The sequence below is a fragment of the Azolla caroliniana genome, unplaced genomic scaffold, assembly GCF_043228905.1.
Source record: "Azolla caroliniana isolate FFs.n. ecotype wild unplaced genomic scaffold, voAzoCaro1.0.p SCAF_198, whole genome shotgun sequence".
NCBI lineage: Eukaryota > Viridiplantae > Streptophyta > Polypodiopsida > Salviniales > Salviniaceae > Azolla > Azolla caroliniana.
This window is the reverse complement of record NW_028230633.1, coordinates 36,085-50,925: the sequence shown is the minus strand read 5'-3', so window position 1 is coordinate 50,925 and position 14,841 is coordinate 36,085. Positions and strand designations below refer to the sequence as shown.

General features: G+C 34.9%; 1 protein-coding gene across 1 annotated transcript; it reads left to right on the top strand.

Annotated features, from left to right (window-relative positions):
- Positions 1-3,207: 3,207 nt before the first annotated feature.
- Positions 3,208-14,387, top strand: LOC147848860 (TOM1-like protein 9). Its single transcript, XM_087338029.1, has 10 exons — positions 3,208-3,330; positions 3,495-3,717; positions 4,608-4,686; positions 5,777-5,875; positions 6,597-6,710; positions 6,865-7,024; positions 9,652-9,737; positions 11,650-11,735; positions 12,072-12,254; positions 12,911-14,387. The coding sequence occupies exons 2-10, from the start codon at positions 3,620-3,622 to the stop codon at positions 14,163-14,165; spliced, it is 2,160 nt and encodes a 719-aa protein (XP_087194155.1). The 5' UTR covers positions 3,208-3,330; positions 3,495-3,619; the 3' UTR covers positions 14,166-14,387.
- The last annotated feature ends 454 nt before the right edge of the window (positions 14,388-14,841 follow it).

Genomic DNA, 14,841 nt, shown 5'->3' with positions numbered 1-14,841 from the left:
CTCTCTCATTCACGTGCACACACGACCTTAATACGCTTCTTTAAAAATCGCTTGCACAAGTTAGATGTCAAGGTAGCATCATTGCATAATCACCCACGTAAGAAGATATGCAATGTTAACATATAGAATAGAATGAAAGTTATCCATGATGAGGCCAATTTCGACCTATTAGACCAAATAAACGTATCATCTTGTATGTGACTCCAACCTAAGAAGGGGGCTTGCTACTCTATAGTAATAACTCTTTTGACCTTTGAGTGTTCATACATTCTCAAAAAAGGTGTGTTCACACACTAGACTTAGGTTGAGTTTGATTCTCAACAAAAAGTTATCAGTAGTCGCCCAACTTTGACACCCTTAGTCATTGAACTGCTCATGAGTCGCCCATTTAGTGGTAGGATATGTAAATTATCATAGTTCAGCCACCTAACTATCACCAACTCAGTCACCCAACAGATACTCGATAAAATCTTGAAACTTGTCATTTTGTCACATTTTTAAAACTAGATTGTAAGGGTTTTGTGGAGGGAAAATAAAATCAGCCAGTTGGTCATCGACATGCATTTGGAACAACATGTGGCCAATTTCAACCTATTAGACCAAATCAACATATCATCTTGTACGTGACTCCAACCTAAGAAGGGGGTTTGCAACTCTATATTAATAACTATCTACATGAAGATAATGCACACATGTGTGCTCAATCTTCTTGGTGGACAGTTGAGTATGACATTTACATTGTCATTCTCATTAACGAGCCATCATATTTCTCGCGAATTACCTTTTACATTGAGCATTCGTAAGTAAGTGATTCATCCTCCATTAGGTTTTCATTGCACATACTTGTATTTGGGTGATGATGCCATGATGCTACCTTGACACTTAATTTGTGTGAGCAGGTTCAAACATGTCTTAAGGCTCTTTGATAGTGAAGGTTTGTGGATTGGATACATTAATGCATATTTACCTTTTATTGGGCCAACATTGCCCAAGTTAACATTTGCAATGCAATATTCTATTTTCAACATCTTGCCACTTCATCCTTGTTGCTTGGATTAATCTAACCTCCACAACCACATATTCATAGCATCACTTGAGAGTTCCAATAGATCTTTTACACCCCGTCTTGTAAACCATTTCATAATATCAAGCATAAATAAGATGATTTTGCTCTTCTTAGTTTTTTGTACAATGCACCCTATGTTCCAAGCTTGTTTTTTGGAACGTTGGGAATACAAGGCAATGCACAAGAAGTACGATGACTTGTTAGATGGATATTATGATTATGTGTCGTCCTCATGTCTCCGTCAAGAAGGGTGTGCACAAATGTGAAGATGGGGGTTCCTACTTAGATGGAGAGTTTTTACAACAAAGTAAGAACTCCCATCTTCAAAAGGAGTCACATACAAAATGATATGTTTAGTCGATCCCATAAGTCAAAATTGGGCTCCTCGTAGATGACAAAGAAAATACAATCTAAAACCCCTTTATATACATATGTCACATCTCACTACAAGAACATAGTCTTAATTGAATAGGAAATTGTATGCATAAATAAATGTCGGAGGCTATCAAATTGTTTGCCATTTCAACCGTCGCATCTAAATGACCTAGTTCAAACTTGGTTAAATTCGAGACAAGACTTTTAGGCGCAAATGATGAGTCTAGCCAATCATGCACATTTTCCCCCAAAGAAGTTTGAGTATCACACTTTGATACAATGTTTACCCTTTGATCACATTCAACCATGTTTTTCAATACATATTTGACCCAACCCAATAATTTCATGAATTTCTCTTTGTTGCAACAATGTGCAATCCGAATTACAACGTTCATTCATAAAGTTTTCAAACATTTAGAGACACTACTCTTTTTCACATTTATTATGTGAGAACATTATATTTTTTGTTATGATAGGTCATATTTGACGTTTGAATAAGACAATAATATCTATTGATTGATATTTCTTCAATAAATGTTACAAATCACAATTACACACCATTTTGAAGTTTGATATCACATTTAGAGAACGTATCATCGAGCAATAGAACAATAAGAAAGAAAGCTAAACCCCATAGTCGCATTGTAGAATTGGTTCTGTTTGTATAATAGTGAAGTGTATCAATAATGCAAGCAAAACGAAATAGTATTAAATAAGCTTGCATGCTTTGTGCTATAGTTACATAAGTGATCCAACTCAAGATAAACACATGCTCTTTATACTTTATGCATGTCTAAAGAATCGAGCTCCTAGCATTGGTTTGTTGATTTCTACTAATTATAACTATTCATTGTCAACCGATGGAAATTCTTTAACTTATTTCTAACGAGATGGAATGGCACCCTTTTTCTGGACTTTGTTGAGATAGATATTGATAGGTATCCATTGTAATTAGCCATTTTGTTCATGTTATTTAATTTTTTATTAAATAATTAGTATTGAAGGGTGCATCATTAGAACAAGCTAGCCATTTGTTCATGTTATTAAATTTTTTATTAAATAATTAGTATTGAAAGGTGCATCATTAGAACAAGCTGGGGATTGATATGGTAGACAAATAATACCTTGGAAGAGCTCTTGGTCCATGTGGTAACACCACCACCAACACACACACAACACACAACACACAACACACATATTATGCTCTCATTGGCCCATTCTTTCTCCACTTCATATAACCTAAGGAAATGGGTGCCTAAAGGGGCCAGACAGAAAATAAATAAATAAATAAATAAATAAAAAATAAACAAACAAATAAACAAATAAACAAATAAATAAAAAAATAAACAAACAAACAAACAAATAGATAAATAAATAAATAGAAAAATAAATAGAAAAATAAATAGATAAATAAATAGATAAATAAATAGATAAATAAATAGATAGATAGATAAATAAATAAATAAATAGATAAATAAATAAATAAATAGATAGATAGATAAATAAATAAATAAATAGATAGATAAATAAATAAATAAATAAATAAATAAATAGATAGATAAATAAATAAATAAATAAATAAATAAATAAATAAATAAATAAATAAATAAATAAATAAATAAATAAATAAATAAATAAATAAATAAATAAATAAATAAATAAACAAACAAACAAACAAATAACTAAAATATTAATTAATGAATTAATTTGTCATACATCTGTCTTTGTGTCACTGTCTGTCTGCCTGCTTGACTGCGTGTCCTGCGAATCGCGATGGAGGCGGCTCTTCGATCGTCAGTTCTTTCCTTCCTGCCCTGCATGATCGATCGATTCTTCTCTTCCAGCTCGCCACGAATCTCCTCCTCCATCTCTTCTCCTCTCTGAAACAGGTATGCCTAAACAGTTTGCATTTCCTCTTGCTGTTGTCATGCCTTTGTTATTTGATCCGTTCCTTTCTTCTTCTTCTTCTTTCGATCCTCGGATCTGTTCTATCTCTTCTTTTTTTTCCGTTTAGTTCCTTCATCTCCTCCTCTTCTTTTGTTCTTTTCCGCAGGGCTGGACCTGACCTTTTATGCTTCGTGCTCCATCCTTGCATGCAACTCACAACACATAGTTTCCCTTCGATCTTCTTATATTTATGGTCTCTCTCTTTTGAGAAAAAGAAGAAGGAAAAACGCCATGGCTAATCTCGTGCATAGAGCGACTAGTGATATGCTAAGTGGTCCAGACTGGGCCATGAACATGGAGCTTTGTAACCTTATCAATAACGATCCCGGGTACCACATCTGATTCGAATTTGATCTCCTTTCTCCATATTTGTATTTAATTTGATGCATAAAGTTGCACAATTCCATTGAAAAAAAGAGAACACTTCTATTCATCTACTATATTCTGTGCCATACCGAGTTTAAGGCTTACGTCCGCATTGAGATATTGCAGACACGAATTTTCAAAATTCACTTGTTTTTTGTCTATGGAAACTTCGAGAATTTCTGCATCATGCAGCAGAACAATTTTGAAAGAATACCACATTTTTTATGAGAGAGTATCTCCTGGTTCACGTATATAGTATTTTTGATAATTCACCTGTTTTTTTCGCAAAATTTTCGACATAATGCTTTCAAGAGTACTTTACATTTCTGCAAGATAGAAGATTGTCAGTAACTCACGTAGTTAACAGATTTCTAACTTCACCTGCTTCTTGGATGCATCATGTAGCATGATGTCTCTGAAAGAGTGCTTTATTTATCCATTAGAGTAAAAAAGGTCATTTTTTGATACTCTCTTTGCCCTTCACTGGGTCGAAGTATCGAGTCCTTCAAGGAAGACATACATCGAGGAGACATCACAATATCATATGCATTAGGAAGGTCACATCAATAACATACTTCAATCTTCATAATCGTTTGTTCCATCAATTATATTTCTTGCTTCTTTGCACTATGGAACATGGGGAATTTACCACTCTTTGATGCATTATGTAACATGATGCTTTTGAATGGTTTTTAATTTATCTAAAAAAATGAAGAAAATTTGTTAACTTTTGGATACCCCCTTTGCATCATACTCAGTTTGAAGGATGCTGTACTTCACTATTCACATTTACTAACTATTCTTCTTTTCAATTAGAAAATTCATGTCCAATGTGTATGTCGTTTATAAGCAGGCTTGCAAAGCACTCTATTAAAGCTGTTAAGAAACGGATGGCAAACAAGAATCCGAAAATTCAAGTTTTGACTCTCATGGTACAGCATCATGGGAACCTCATCAGAAAATTGTACATCTCACATGTTTATAAAGTTAATTCTGTAATTGCAGGGAAGTAATTAAAGACAGTCTTCTTAATTTGATCTATTTTTAACAAAAAGAAGAAGAAGAGCTCTTACTGAACATTCTTAATCAGTTATTTCAGTGTCTCTAGTTTTCTTCATTCTTCTTAGAGCTATCCCTTTCATTGGTGTAGGTGTGAATTTTTACATTTTATGTGAAAGTTGCAGAATCAAGGTTTTAATAGATTGGGAAAACTTGTTTTTCTAATAGAAAAAGAAAAAAATGAGCATAAGAAACAGAAAATTCCCTAAAGATGCTTACATAATAATCAAACCACATAAGACTAGCTAAGATGTGCTTTATTAATAAATATGAAACTGGATATGTGAAAACTAATTAGGTTTTCTGCTCAAGTCTGTACTCATTTCAGAATTTGCAAAATGAAAGCAAAGAAAGATAGAATTACATGATGCCTTTTGTAAAGCATTTTCTTCGAATCTATGCATTTATGTATGCCCATGTTATTTATGAACGAATGCATGTATATATGAATGAATGTATTTATGTTTGTATATTATTTATGATTGAAGGCTCATGTCTGCTCATGTTTTTTTCAAAAGACAACTTTAATGTTTAAATACATTAGAACAAAACTTGGTATATGAGACTTGAAATCAAATGAACCCATTGATTAATCTTACTGTGGTAAAGTGGTTAAATGCATTGCATGGTTTTAGCAGTTATATGTTTATCAAAATATAAGGAATGATAGCTTCATTTGTTAGTTACAGTGTAAAAGATGTGATGTTAACACAAGATGATATGACTGTTCTTGAACTTATTGGTGGTATGCCAACCCTTGCCATCGTTTTTTTTTGACGTAGAGATAAGGCTTTAATGAACCAGCAAAACACAGATAAACAATATAATGGGTAAAGCTGGAATGACGTCGTGTTTCTCTTTGTCATAATAAAAGGACTCACTTATGAGTGCAATGGTTGGGTCAGCTGTTGGATCCTGTTATGCTGCACAGTTAGCCAATTAAACGTTTTTTGTCTTTTGCAGCTTCTAGAGACTATGGTGAAACATTGTGGTGATGCTATCCATCATCAAGTTGTTATAAGGGATATTTTGAATGACATGGTGAAAATAGTAAAAAAGAATGTAAGTCGTCCGAGGTACATTTTTAGATGTGTTTTTATTGATTGATATGTCCTACTATTTCATGGGTATATTGTATTAGTTCTACTTTTTCTTTCACTTATTGTAGAAACTTCTAGTTTGTTGTAGACAATGCTTTCTTGTGGTGTATAATTTAGGCCCCCGTGAACCCAAAGCTTTCCCTGACTCTATTTCTATTCAGAGATACAATAATATTATTGTTTTTTTGAGAAGTATGCTGAGTTAATTAGCATTTTGATGGGAAATGACTTGAACAGGTTCAACATTTCAATCCAATTAAAATTACTTAATTTCGAAGACCTTGTTTATTATGATCATTACATTTTTGAGATAGAAGCCTGCATGGTCAATGTTATTATCAGGGAAGAACTTTGCTGATGGCCCAAATTGTTGGTTAAAACATAAACATCAATAAGCAGGATTACAAATGCTTTTTTGTTCTCTAAATCCAAGAAATACTTATAGAACATTGTGATTAATTTCTATCGAGCTTCCAAGAACATGAAGGCTTAGTACTTGGAAAAATTTCAGTTTACATGCTACGTTAGAGTTTTTCAGTAACTTGTGAATCAGTGTGTGGAGATTCTAATTGATTTTGGAACTAATAGTAGACTGCAAATGGTATATCTTTTATGAAAAAAATCTCAGTGCTTTTGTGGCTCTGTTACTGGTCTAGTAAGAGCCTATATATTCTCTTTTGCAGAAAGATAGCCAAGTAAGAGAGAAAATCCTCCTGATTTTAGATTCGTGGCAAGAGGTGTTTGGTGGACCAAATGGAAGATATCCGCAATACTTTGTTGCATATAATGAATTGCGGGTATGTGGCTAGTTATTTTATCAACATAATACATAACATTATGCAGAAATACTCATACTGAGTGTTTCGTTTATCTTCATGTGTTGGTTTTTTGGTTAATGGAGAATTCATGTGCATTGTAACTATTTCTGTGCATTTTTTGACAAACTTACAGCGTTCAGGCATCATATTCCCTAGGAGAACTGATACTGCAAATACAAATTTGACACCACCTCAAATACACCCTATTGCACAAAATAATACTTCCCCACAACGCTTACCAATCAATACAACTCCAGGGTCAGATATCTCCAGGTCATCTGACTTGCCTTTCATACTGACAGCTGTCTGATTAACCTCATATTGGTTTCTCTGCTCTGCATTGCATAGTATGTAAGTTTTATTTGAATTGTAAAGTATTTTGTTTCTTGGATTTTATTCTGACGTAGTTAATGAAATGATGATAGGATGATATTTAAAACCTAATGCAGACTGTAAAATTGGTTTGCTATGAAAAATTCATTATCTTCATAAAAGAACATTAACTTTTATTAAAATATCAGTGACTTTTGTGTTAAACTAAGTTTCAATGTCCAAAACATCTAGCGTTATCATCTACAACAGTGAACAATGCCACAAGTAGACCACCTATTCATCAAGTCTTGCATATAATAGATTATTTATTGTCACCTAACTTGTGTGAGCGAGTCCTAAGAGGTGTTAAGGCTCTTTGAGAGCCAAGGCTCATGGGGGTAGGAAATAAGATGCGGTTGGATACGTTCTAGCATTTTTGCCTTGTATTGGGGCCAACATTGAGGGTTAAACATTTGCAATGTAATGTTCCAATTTTGACATTTTCAGATCTTGCCACTGCATCCTTACTGCTTCTAGTGATGATCTATCCTCAACAATCACATACTTCATAGCATCACTGAGAGCTCCATTAGATCTTGTTTCTATTCCCTGTCTTTTAAACCATTTTCATATTTTCAAGGATCCTGCCAGATGAGAGGATTTTGCTCTTATTAGTTTTTTGTACCTTGCATCCTATGTATCGAGCCTGTTTTGGCAATCTTTGATCAGGCATATTGTTGAAATTTGTGTATATTTGTATAATCTTTGCATGGCTAGTGGCTCCATGGGTCGAGCACATGTTTTTAATATCATCCTTGGTGCTTCTAGTGATGATCTATCCTCAATGATCACATACTTCATAGCATCACCTGAGAGCTCCAATAGGTCTTGTTTCTATTCCCCGTCTTTTAAACCATTTTCATATTGTCAAGGACCCTCCAGATGAGAGGATTTTGCACTTATTAGTTTTTTGTACCTTGCATCCTATATATCAAGCCTGTTTTGGGAATCTGTGATCAGGTATATTCTTGATTTTTGTGATATATTTGTATAATCTTTGCATGGGTAGCAGTTCCATGGGCTGAGCACATGTTTCTAATAGCGTGACCATAGCATGTTATTCAATGCTATGGCTAGCACCACTGTAGCATTCAATCTCACTTCCGAACTTCGAGTATCACGTTGGTCGGATTGATTATCTACGTGAAGTCTAGACTCATAGCATACATACCACCTATTTGTCAAAGGGACATGAATAGCAAGATATTTGAAGCTTTGCACCAGTGTTATTGCCCTCATATATAAAAGTAGGTAATGTCTTTGTTGTATTGCCTTTATGGCCATATTTTTTTTGTTTTGTTCATGTTAACAGTTAGCTCACTGATTTGACAGAATGTTTCCAATAAATCAAGTATACGTTGCATATCATCCAAAGTATATGAAAATAATGCAACATCATTGGCATGTAGGAGTATAAAAATAAGCGATTGCATGAGTTTTGGGCCATCGAATCCTTCTTCTTTTGCAGCCTTATTTTACTATTTCTTCTAGTTTATCGATGCATAGACCAAATGAGTGTGGGAGAGAGTGGATACCCTTGGTTGATCCCCATGTTGCCCAAGGAGTGCTTCTAGAAACCACTATCCATGGTCAATTGGCATCTAACTTGCTCATACTCCATTGACATTCTGATCTCTATCATTCTTTTGCCGTTGTACAATGTCAAAGGCTTTCTTGAAGCCCACAAAACAACAATATAGTGTTTTCCCTAGAAATCAAACATTTTTCCATAATTACTCTTAGTTATAACCAAGTGATCAACAATGGAATGTTTTGGTCTAAAGCTTGATTGATCATGTGCTCATTTTCGTTCTTTCTTGAATTTGATAATATTGTCTCTTCTTTCTCCTCCCCATTCTTCGATATTGACACAATGTCAGGACTTTTTATTTTTATCTTTGCGAACATCAACATTTTGAGATGAGCCTCACATTCTTCATAGAACCAAGCATTGCATGGGAAGCTAAGCATTTGTTGGTTCTCATATTCCATTACATTGCATGGTGGGCAGAAGCCTTACTTGAAGATGCAATGGTATCTCCCTCTTATTTCATAATAAACCATACGATGACAAACATAGTGCTCTTCAGATTCCACTCTCTGATGACACAATTGGCAATTTCTTTCTTCTATAGGTATTCTGGCATATCTGCCTACCGCAATCTCCAACTGATGTGAAGAAGTTCGCAGCTGCCCTATCACACTGTGCGGTACATAGGATAGATATATGTCCATATAAGAGTGTCTGATGATGAATCCATCCTGCATTGGAATCCATCTTGTGATGGGTGTAAAAAGTCTTATAGTGGGCTTCTTCCTACCAAGACATGTAATGGGGCTGACGCATGTTTTTATGTTTTCCAAGTTGGTAATATCAGTTTGGATCACTATATTCTCTTCCACTTTGGTCATGTCTAGATGTGGAAAATCCAAGCTATATTGGAAGGGGGCTGATGCTTATGTCACTCGAATCACTATTGCATTTCAGCATTTTTTTATATGTATTTCTGGTATGTGTTAATGCAAAAATTTGATCTTTCAACTGTCTTTAGCTTGGCAGATATACACAATGCTCGGAGTGGGATGGAAGTGCTTGCAGAGATGTTGAATGCAATAGATCCTAAAAATCAGCAGGTACTGTGCTGATGAAATAGTAGAAATAGTTTGGTTTCTGATTGCTTATTCTAACTCACCTGTCTCTATGCATATCTTTTGTTAATACGCTATAATTTAGTTTTGAGGTCTTATGTCAAAATTGAATGGGAGAATCTTCAACATTAAAAATTCTCTAGACTTTCCTGATGTGTGTGCTAGAAACACCTCTTATCTTTTACGCATTCACAAATTCTTAAATCATTGCTTGAGCATTCATTTAATGAGGGACCTCAACTTTAAAATCATTCTAGACTGTCATATATGTGTGCTGGAAACCCACTTATCTTTTATGTATTCATAACTTCCTAATAATTTCTAAAGCTATTGATTTGCCTGTTGGGTTTTATTGATTTGTTAGTAGCAGGTTGATATGTACTAGGTTAACTGAAGGAAATCCTTTAGCTTTGAGAGACTGTGGTTTTGGGTTCAATATGAGTAATGCGGATATTTGATTTAATTGTTAGTAGCTGATTGTTTTGTACAAGGTTAACTGAAGGAAATCCTTTAGCTTTGAGAGAATGTGTTTTTCAGGTTCAATATGAGTAATACTAAGTTTTTGAGTTTAAACTATCTGAGTGATTGTATGAGTTGAAATGTTCTACAAGTTACCATCAGATGGACTGGGCAAAATTTTCTAATGAGTTGAAGACATTGAATACCCACCATAATTTACTCCAATTTTCGACCCATTTATGGATCTGTGTTGATGCCAGAGACCTGACCAATTCCTTTTTTGGGTAATAGTTATGGCAAACGGTTTATAGATCTCTTGAACCGTTTGGTTGGAGCTTGGAAATCCATCCTATGGTCTGGGTTACACAGTTTTGGTTTACATGGTTTCGTGATTCAGTATGGTTGTAACTTTCAAAATTTTAAAATATTTTGAGGTTGATACTCCCAAATGGAACTAAACTGTTGCTGATTGTTACTTGCATATCGCCGGTGGGCCAGGACAATGTTTAGTAATAAATTATCAAAAGAAAATAGGTTGGCTTGTTGCGTGCAATGCCACAGCTCACAGAGGGGAGTTTGAGACTACCAAACTTGCATATCATTAGTGAAGGCAATGTTTAGTAAGAAAGAAAGAAAGATATATTAATGTCTTTTAAGAGGCCAAAATGGCCTAAAAGACCAAACAAGAGATTACATCTTAAGTGTTGTCTCGTCTTTGAGAACAACAAATCAAAATAAAATAAAATAACTATTACTCAGTAAATATAAAAGTAAATAAAATAAAAAGAGACCTGGGAATCTGGTTTTCGGCACATGTGAGATTCTCAAGTTAGATATATTATAACTTTTGTCTTCAAAAGATCTCTAGCATAGGTCAATCCAGAATGGAGAGGTCTCTGAAGTAAGGAAATTTTAAAAATAAAATAGGTTCAATTGTTGCTCATAATACCACACCTCACACGGGAGTTTCCCCAGTCTAGAATCTAGGTATTACAACGAGTTAAATTTCCTTGTATATCAATATAAAATTATGAATACATAAATATTTGTATCCATGTATAATACATATTTTCCTGTATGAGATGTCATGGCAAAAGGATCACTTCTTGAAGAAAGAGGTTTTTGAAAATTATGGAGACTACTCTTACATTTGGTTCTCTTTTTCCCATCAATGTCCAATCATAGCTTAGGTTTTAGGGTAATTGTTTGAAATCCATCTTCATCTTTAGATACAATTCTGTTTCCATGTCATTGCTTTCTCTACTAACTGGAGCACTAATGCCTATGAAAATGTATTCTATCCTTGTGGTTTTTGTACAACTGTGAAGTAATTTGCACTTCAAAAGCCTCATGCAATCTACTTTGACTTTGATATTAGAAATTGGTAGAAATTTATTTCGTGTTTGTAATGGTGTTTGATTGGTTAATGCTGTACTAGGCTCTTCGAGATGAAGTAATTGTGGAGCTTGTAGAACAATGTCGGACTGCTGAGAAACGATTGATGCAGCTTGTAAATTCAACAGTGTAAGTTTTTGCTTATCTTATTAAATCAACTCTTGCTTTTGTGCTTTCTTTTGTAAGCTTTAAAACTAGTAACTATATATGGTTCATTGTCTGGTTTAATACATTTTTACTAAACTTACATAATAAAGGTGATGCCAATCTGAACTAGACAGAAAACACCATATTGTTTTCATGCTTGGGGAAACTTCCTGCAGATGCATTGTGTAACTCTCATAACCGATGATTTCTCTTGGAAATTTCATTGAGTTAATTAAGCAGTTTAGGTTTGGAATGAAAATTCATACAAGAAAGTTGAAAGTTTCTTTGTGCTCATGACGTGGGGTTCTTTGATGACAGCAATGAAGAACTACTACGACAAGGCTTAGCTTTAAATGATGATTTGAAAAAGGTACTTGTAAAACTTGATACCATTGAATCAGGCGTTCATCTGCCACAGGAGCCTGCTACAGCACCACCCCTTCTGGTCGATAATCTGGCACAAGATGATTCGGATAATCTACTATCACAACTTACACACAGGTAAAAAAGTTTTGTTAGCCATTAAATGTGACCATGGTGTATGATTGTCTTGGAGGATTTGAATAATAAAAAGACAGCTTCTAGATTTGCAAGGTGGTTTTGTGTCTGGAATATGTACTTGTAGAAAAATAATTATGAACAAGTTATGTGCTAAAATAAGAGTAAAGTCTTTTAACAGACTAGAAGGGGTAGTATATGAGTAGGATCTGTGCCCCATGATTGCAGGGACAAGGGTTGAAGGTGGGAGTAGTACATGCTATTTGGATGCATCCATAACGTCTATTTTGTGGCTTAGTTTTTATTTTATTTTTATAACTTTCAGGCAGAAACTCAAAAAATACCTTAACATTTTTCTTTATTTTCCCAAATATCTCCTGTTTCCCTAAGTACTGTAGGTCAACTCCCCAAAAGAGCAAGTGTGTATTCTATTTAAACAGTAAGGTGTACTGTCAATCATACCCTTTTCTCAATTATATGGTGATATCGAGCAATTGTATGGTCGTGGCATTCCCTTTTTCGCTCTATTGGGGGCTGAACAAGGGTGTTAGGGAAGTAATGAAGACTTGGGCAATTTGGGGAAATAAAAAACAAGTATTTTTTAGAGTAGTAAATTTTATGTGTATCAGATAAAAATTTGAGAAATTCCACTTCTGCAGATCTTTGAAGATGAAGTCGACTTCTGTTTCTCAGATGGGTTTACCAACATCTCATCAACAGCTGAACAAGACATCTTTTGGAAGTCCAAGTGCACCAACTATGGATCTTTTAAGTGGTGATATGTTCCAGGGTAAAGCCAATTCCCCTCTGATAGTTTCTTCCAGTGTGCAAAAATCACTGGATTCTGTGTCGTTAATTTCTTATGAAGGGGAAACAAATGCCCCCAGCAATTTGGAATTCCAAACCGGACAGGGTGTCTCTCCTCCTGTCATCCATGACCTCCACCAGGAAACTGATGTTATTTACATGCAACAGAATGGAGGATCTCAGAGTCAGTTTGGTAGTTTGTCAGGGCAGACAAATAACACTAATGTTTTGCTTTGGGCACCACCACCATCATCTGGAATTTCTCTAGGTTCATATCAAACTGTTAATCCAAATGGCTCTACATTTGGTAATGAACAGACCACCGTTAATCCAGGCAGCTCTGCATTGAGTCCACAGCAATCAGCTTTAACTTATGGTGGCTGTCCACCAAGTGGTTCTTCATTAAGTTCACAACAAGCAGCTTTAATTTATAACGGTAGTTTATCAAGTGGTTCTTCATTAAGTGCACAACAAGATACCATGATGTATGGTACAAATAAAATATTTCCTCATCCATCTGGGTCATTTCTAAGTCAACAAGAAACTATCCACTTTGGTGCTGAACAGACTTACCCATATGGAACTCCACAATCATCTAATGTATCGCAACCTAATTTTCCTTCTGTAAAAGAGTTATCAAACATGTCATCACAGCCTCCATCTTTTCAAGGGTACATGTTTCCTCTTCAGTTGCAACAACCTCACATGCCATCTCAATCTCAACAGGAACAAAGTTCAAGTCCAGGTTCATATGCATATAATCAAGGCATGATGGATTCAAAACCTATTAGCCACTCTTTACCTCCTGCACCATGGAGCACTGAAAATGTGACAAATTCACAGAACTTGGACTTCAATGGAAATTCTGTTGTATTGCCACAAGATCAACAACAGTTGCAGTTCCAATATGCTGGCATATCTGGACAAGTGCAAAGCGTTTCATTGCAAAGACCTCATGGTTTTTATCCAGCACCTCAACTGACAGAATACACTTCAGGGGCTGATGATTACACTATGTTTCGGACACACATCCCAAAGAAGGAAGTGAAAAATGATGTTTTGTTTAAGGATCTGGTTGATCTCTCCAAGGGAAAAAAGCAAAGTTGATCAATTAAACGGCGAGGATGAATTAGGAATTGCATCTCTGAAGTCTGTTGGTATGTCAGATTTGTCATGTTGACATCACATGCCATGTTGTACATCATTATTGTGAAAACTAGTAGAATCGGATAAGGAACTCTCATTAGGGAATTAATTTTTGATGTACTTGGTGGATGTGAATGTAAATGATTGTAGACTATAATAAGCAACAAGCAATCAGCATTGTTTTATCTGTGAAACATACATGTTGTGTAGAGCACACATTGCGTAAGCAAAACATTACTAAACAAAAAAGGAAGAAAACTAATGGGAAGGTAACGTCAGATTTAAGTTTTGAACTAAGCTACTAAGAGGCTCTACAATTAGACAAAAGTTTTCTTGTATAAAAGAGTATTACTTCCACGACAGAAATGAAGGAAAATGAAGCTAGATATATCTTTTCATCCTCTGTTCTTCTATATAGTATTAGAGCTTTCAACAAAGGAAGCTTCTTGTAATTGTTGAAAGCTGCTTTTGTAGCATGTGACTTTCATTGCTGAAAGCCTCCATTTGCATAGCTATATAGAATTCTGCCTTCATCACCAATTCAGTTTTTTCAGATCTGGTAGCTTTCACTGTCTACTCTTATTGACGAAGGCTTCACTGTTAAGTCACCTTTGTTTAGAATATGTAGCCAAATCCT

What these genes read in the sequence shown, in the direction of transcription:
- LOC147848860 (XM_087338029.1), top strand. Translation starts at nt 3,620, where the DNA reads ATGGCTAATCTCGTGCATAGAGCGACTAGTGATATGCTAAGTGGTCCA. An exon ending in GTCATCTGACTTGCCTTTCA is followed by an intron (nt 7,025 to 9,651) that starts TACTGACAGCTG and finishes TTTCAACTGTCT; the next exon opens with TTAGCTTGGCAGATATACAC. An exon ending in CAGCTTGTAAATTCAACAGT is followed by an intron (nt 11,736 to 12,071) that starts GTAAGTTTTTGC and finishes CTTTGATGACAG; the next exon opens with CAATGAAGAACTACTACGAC.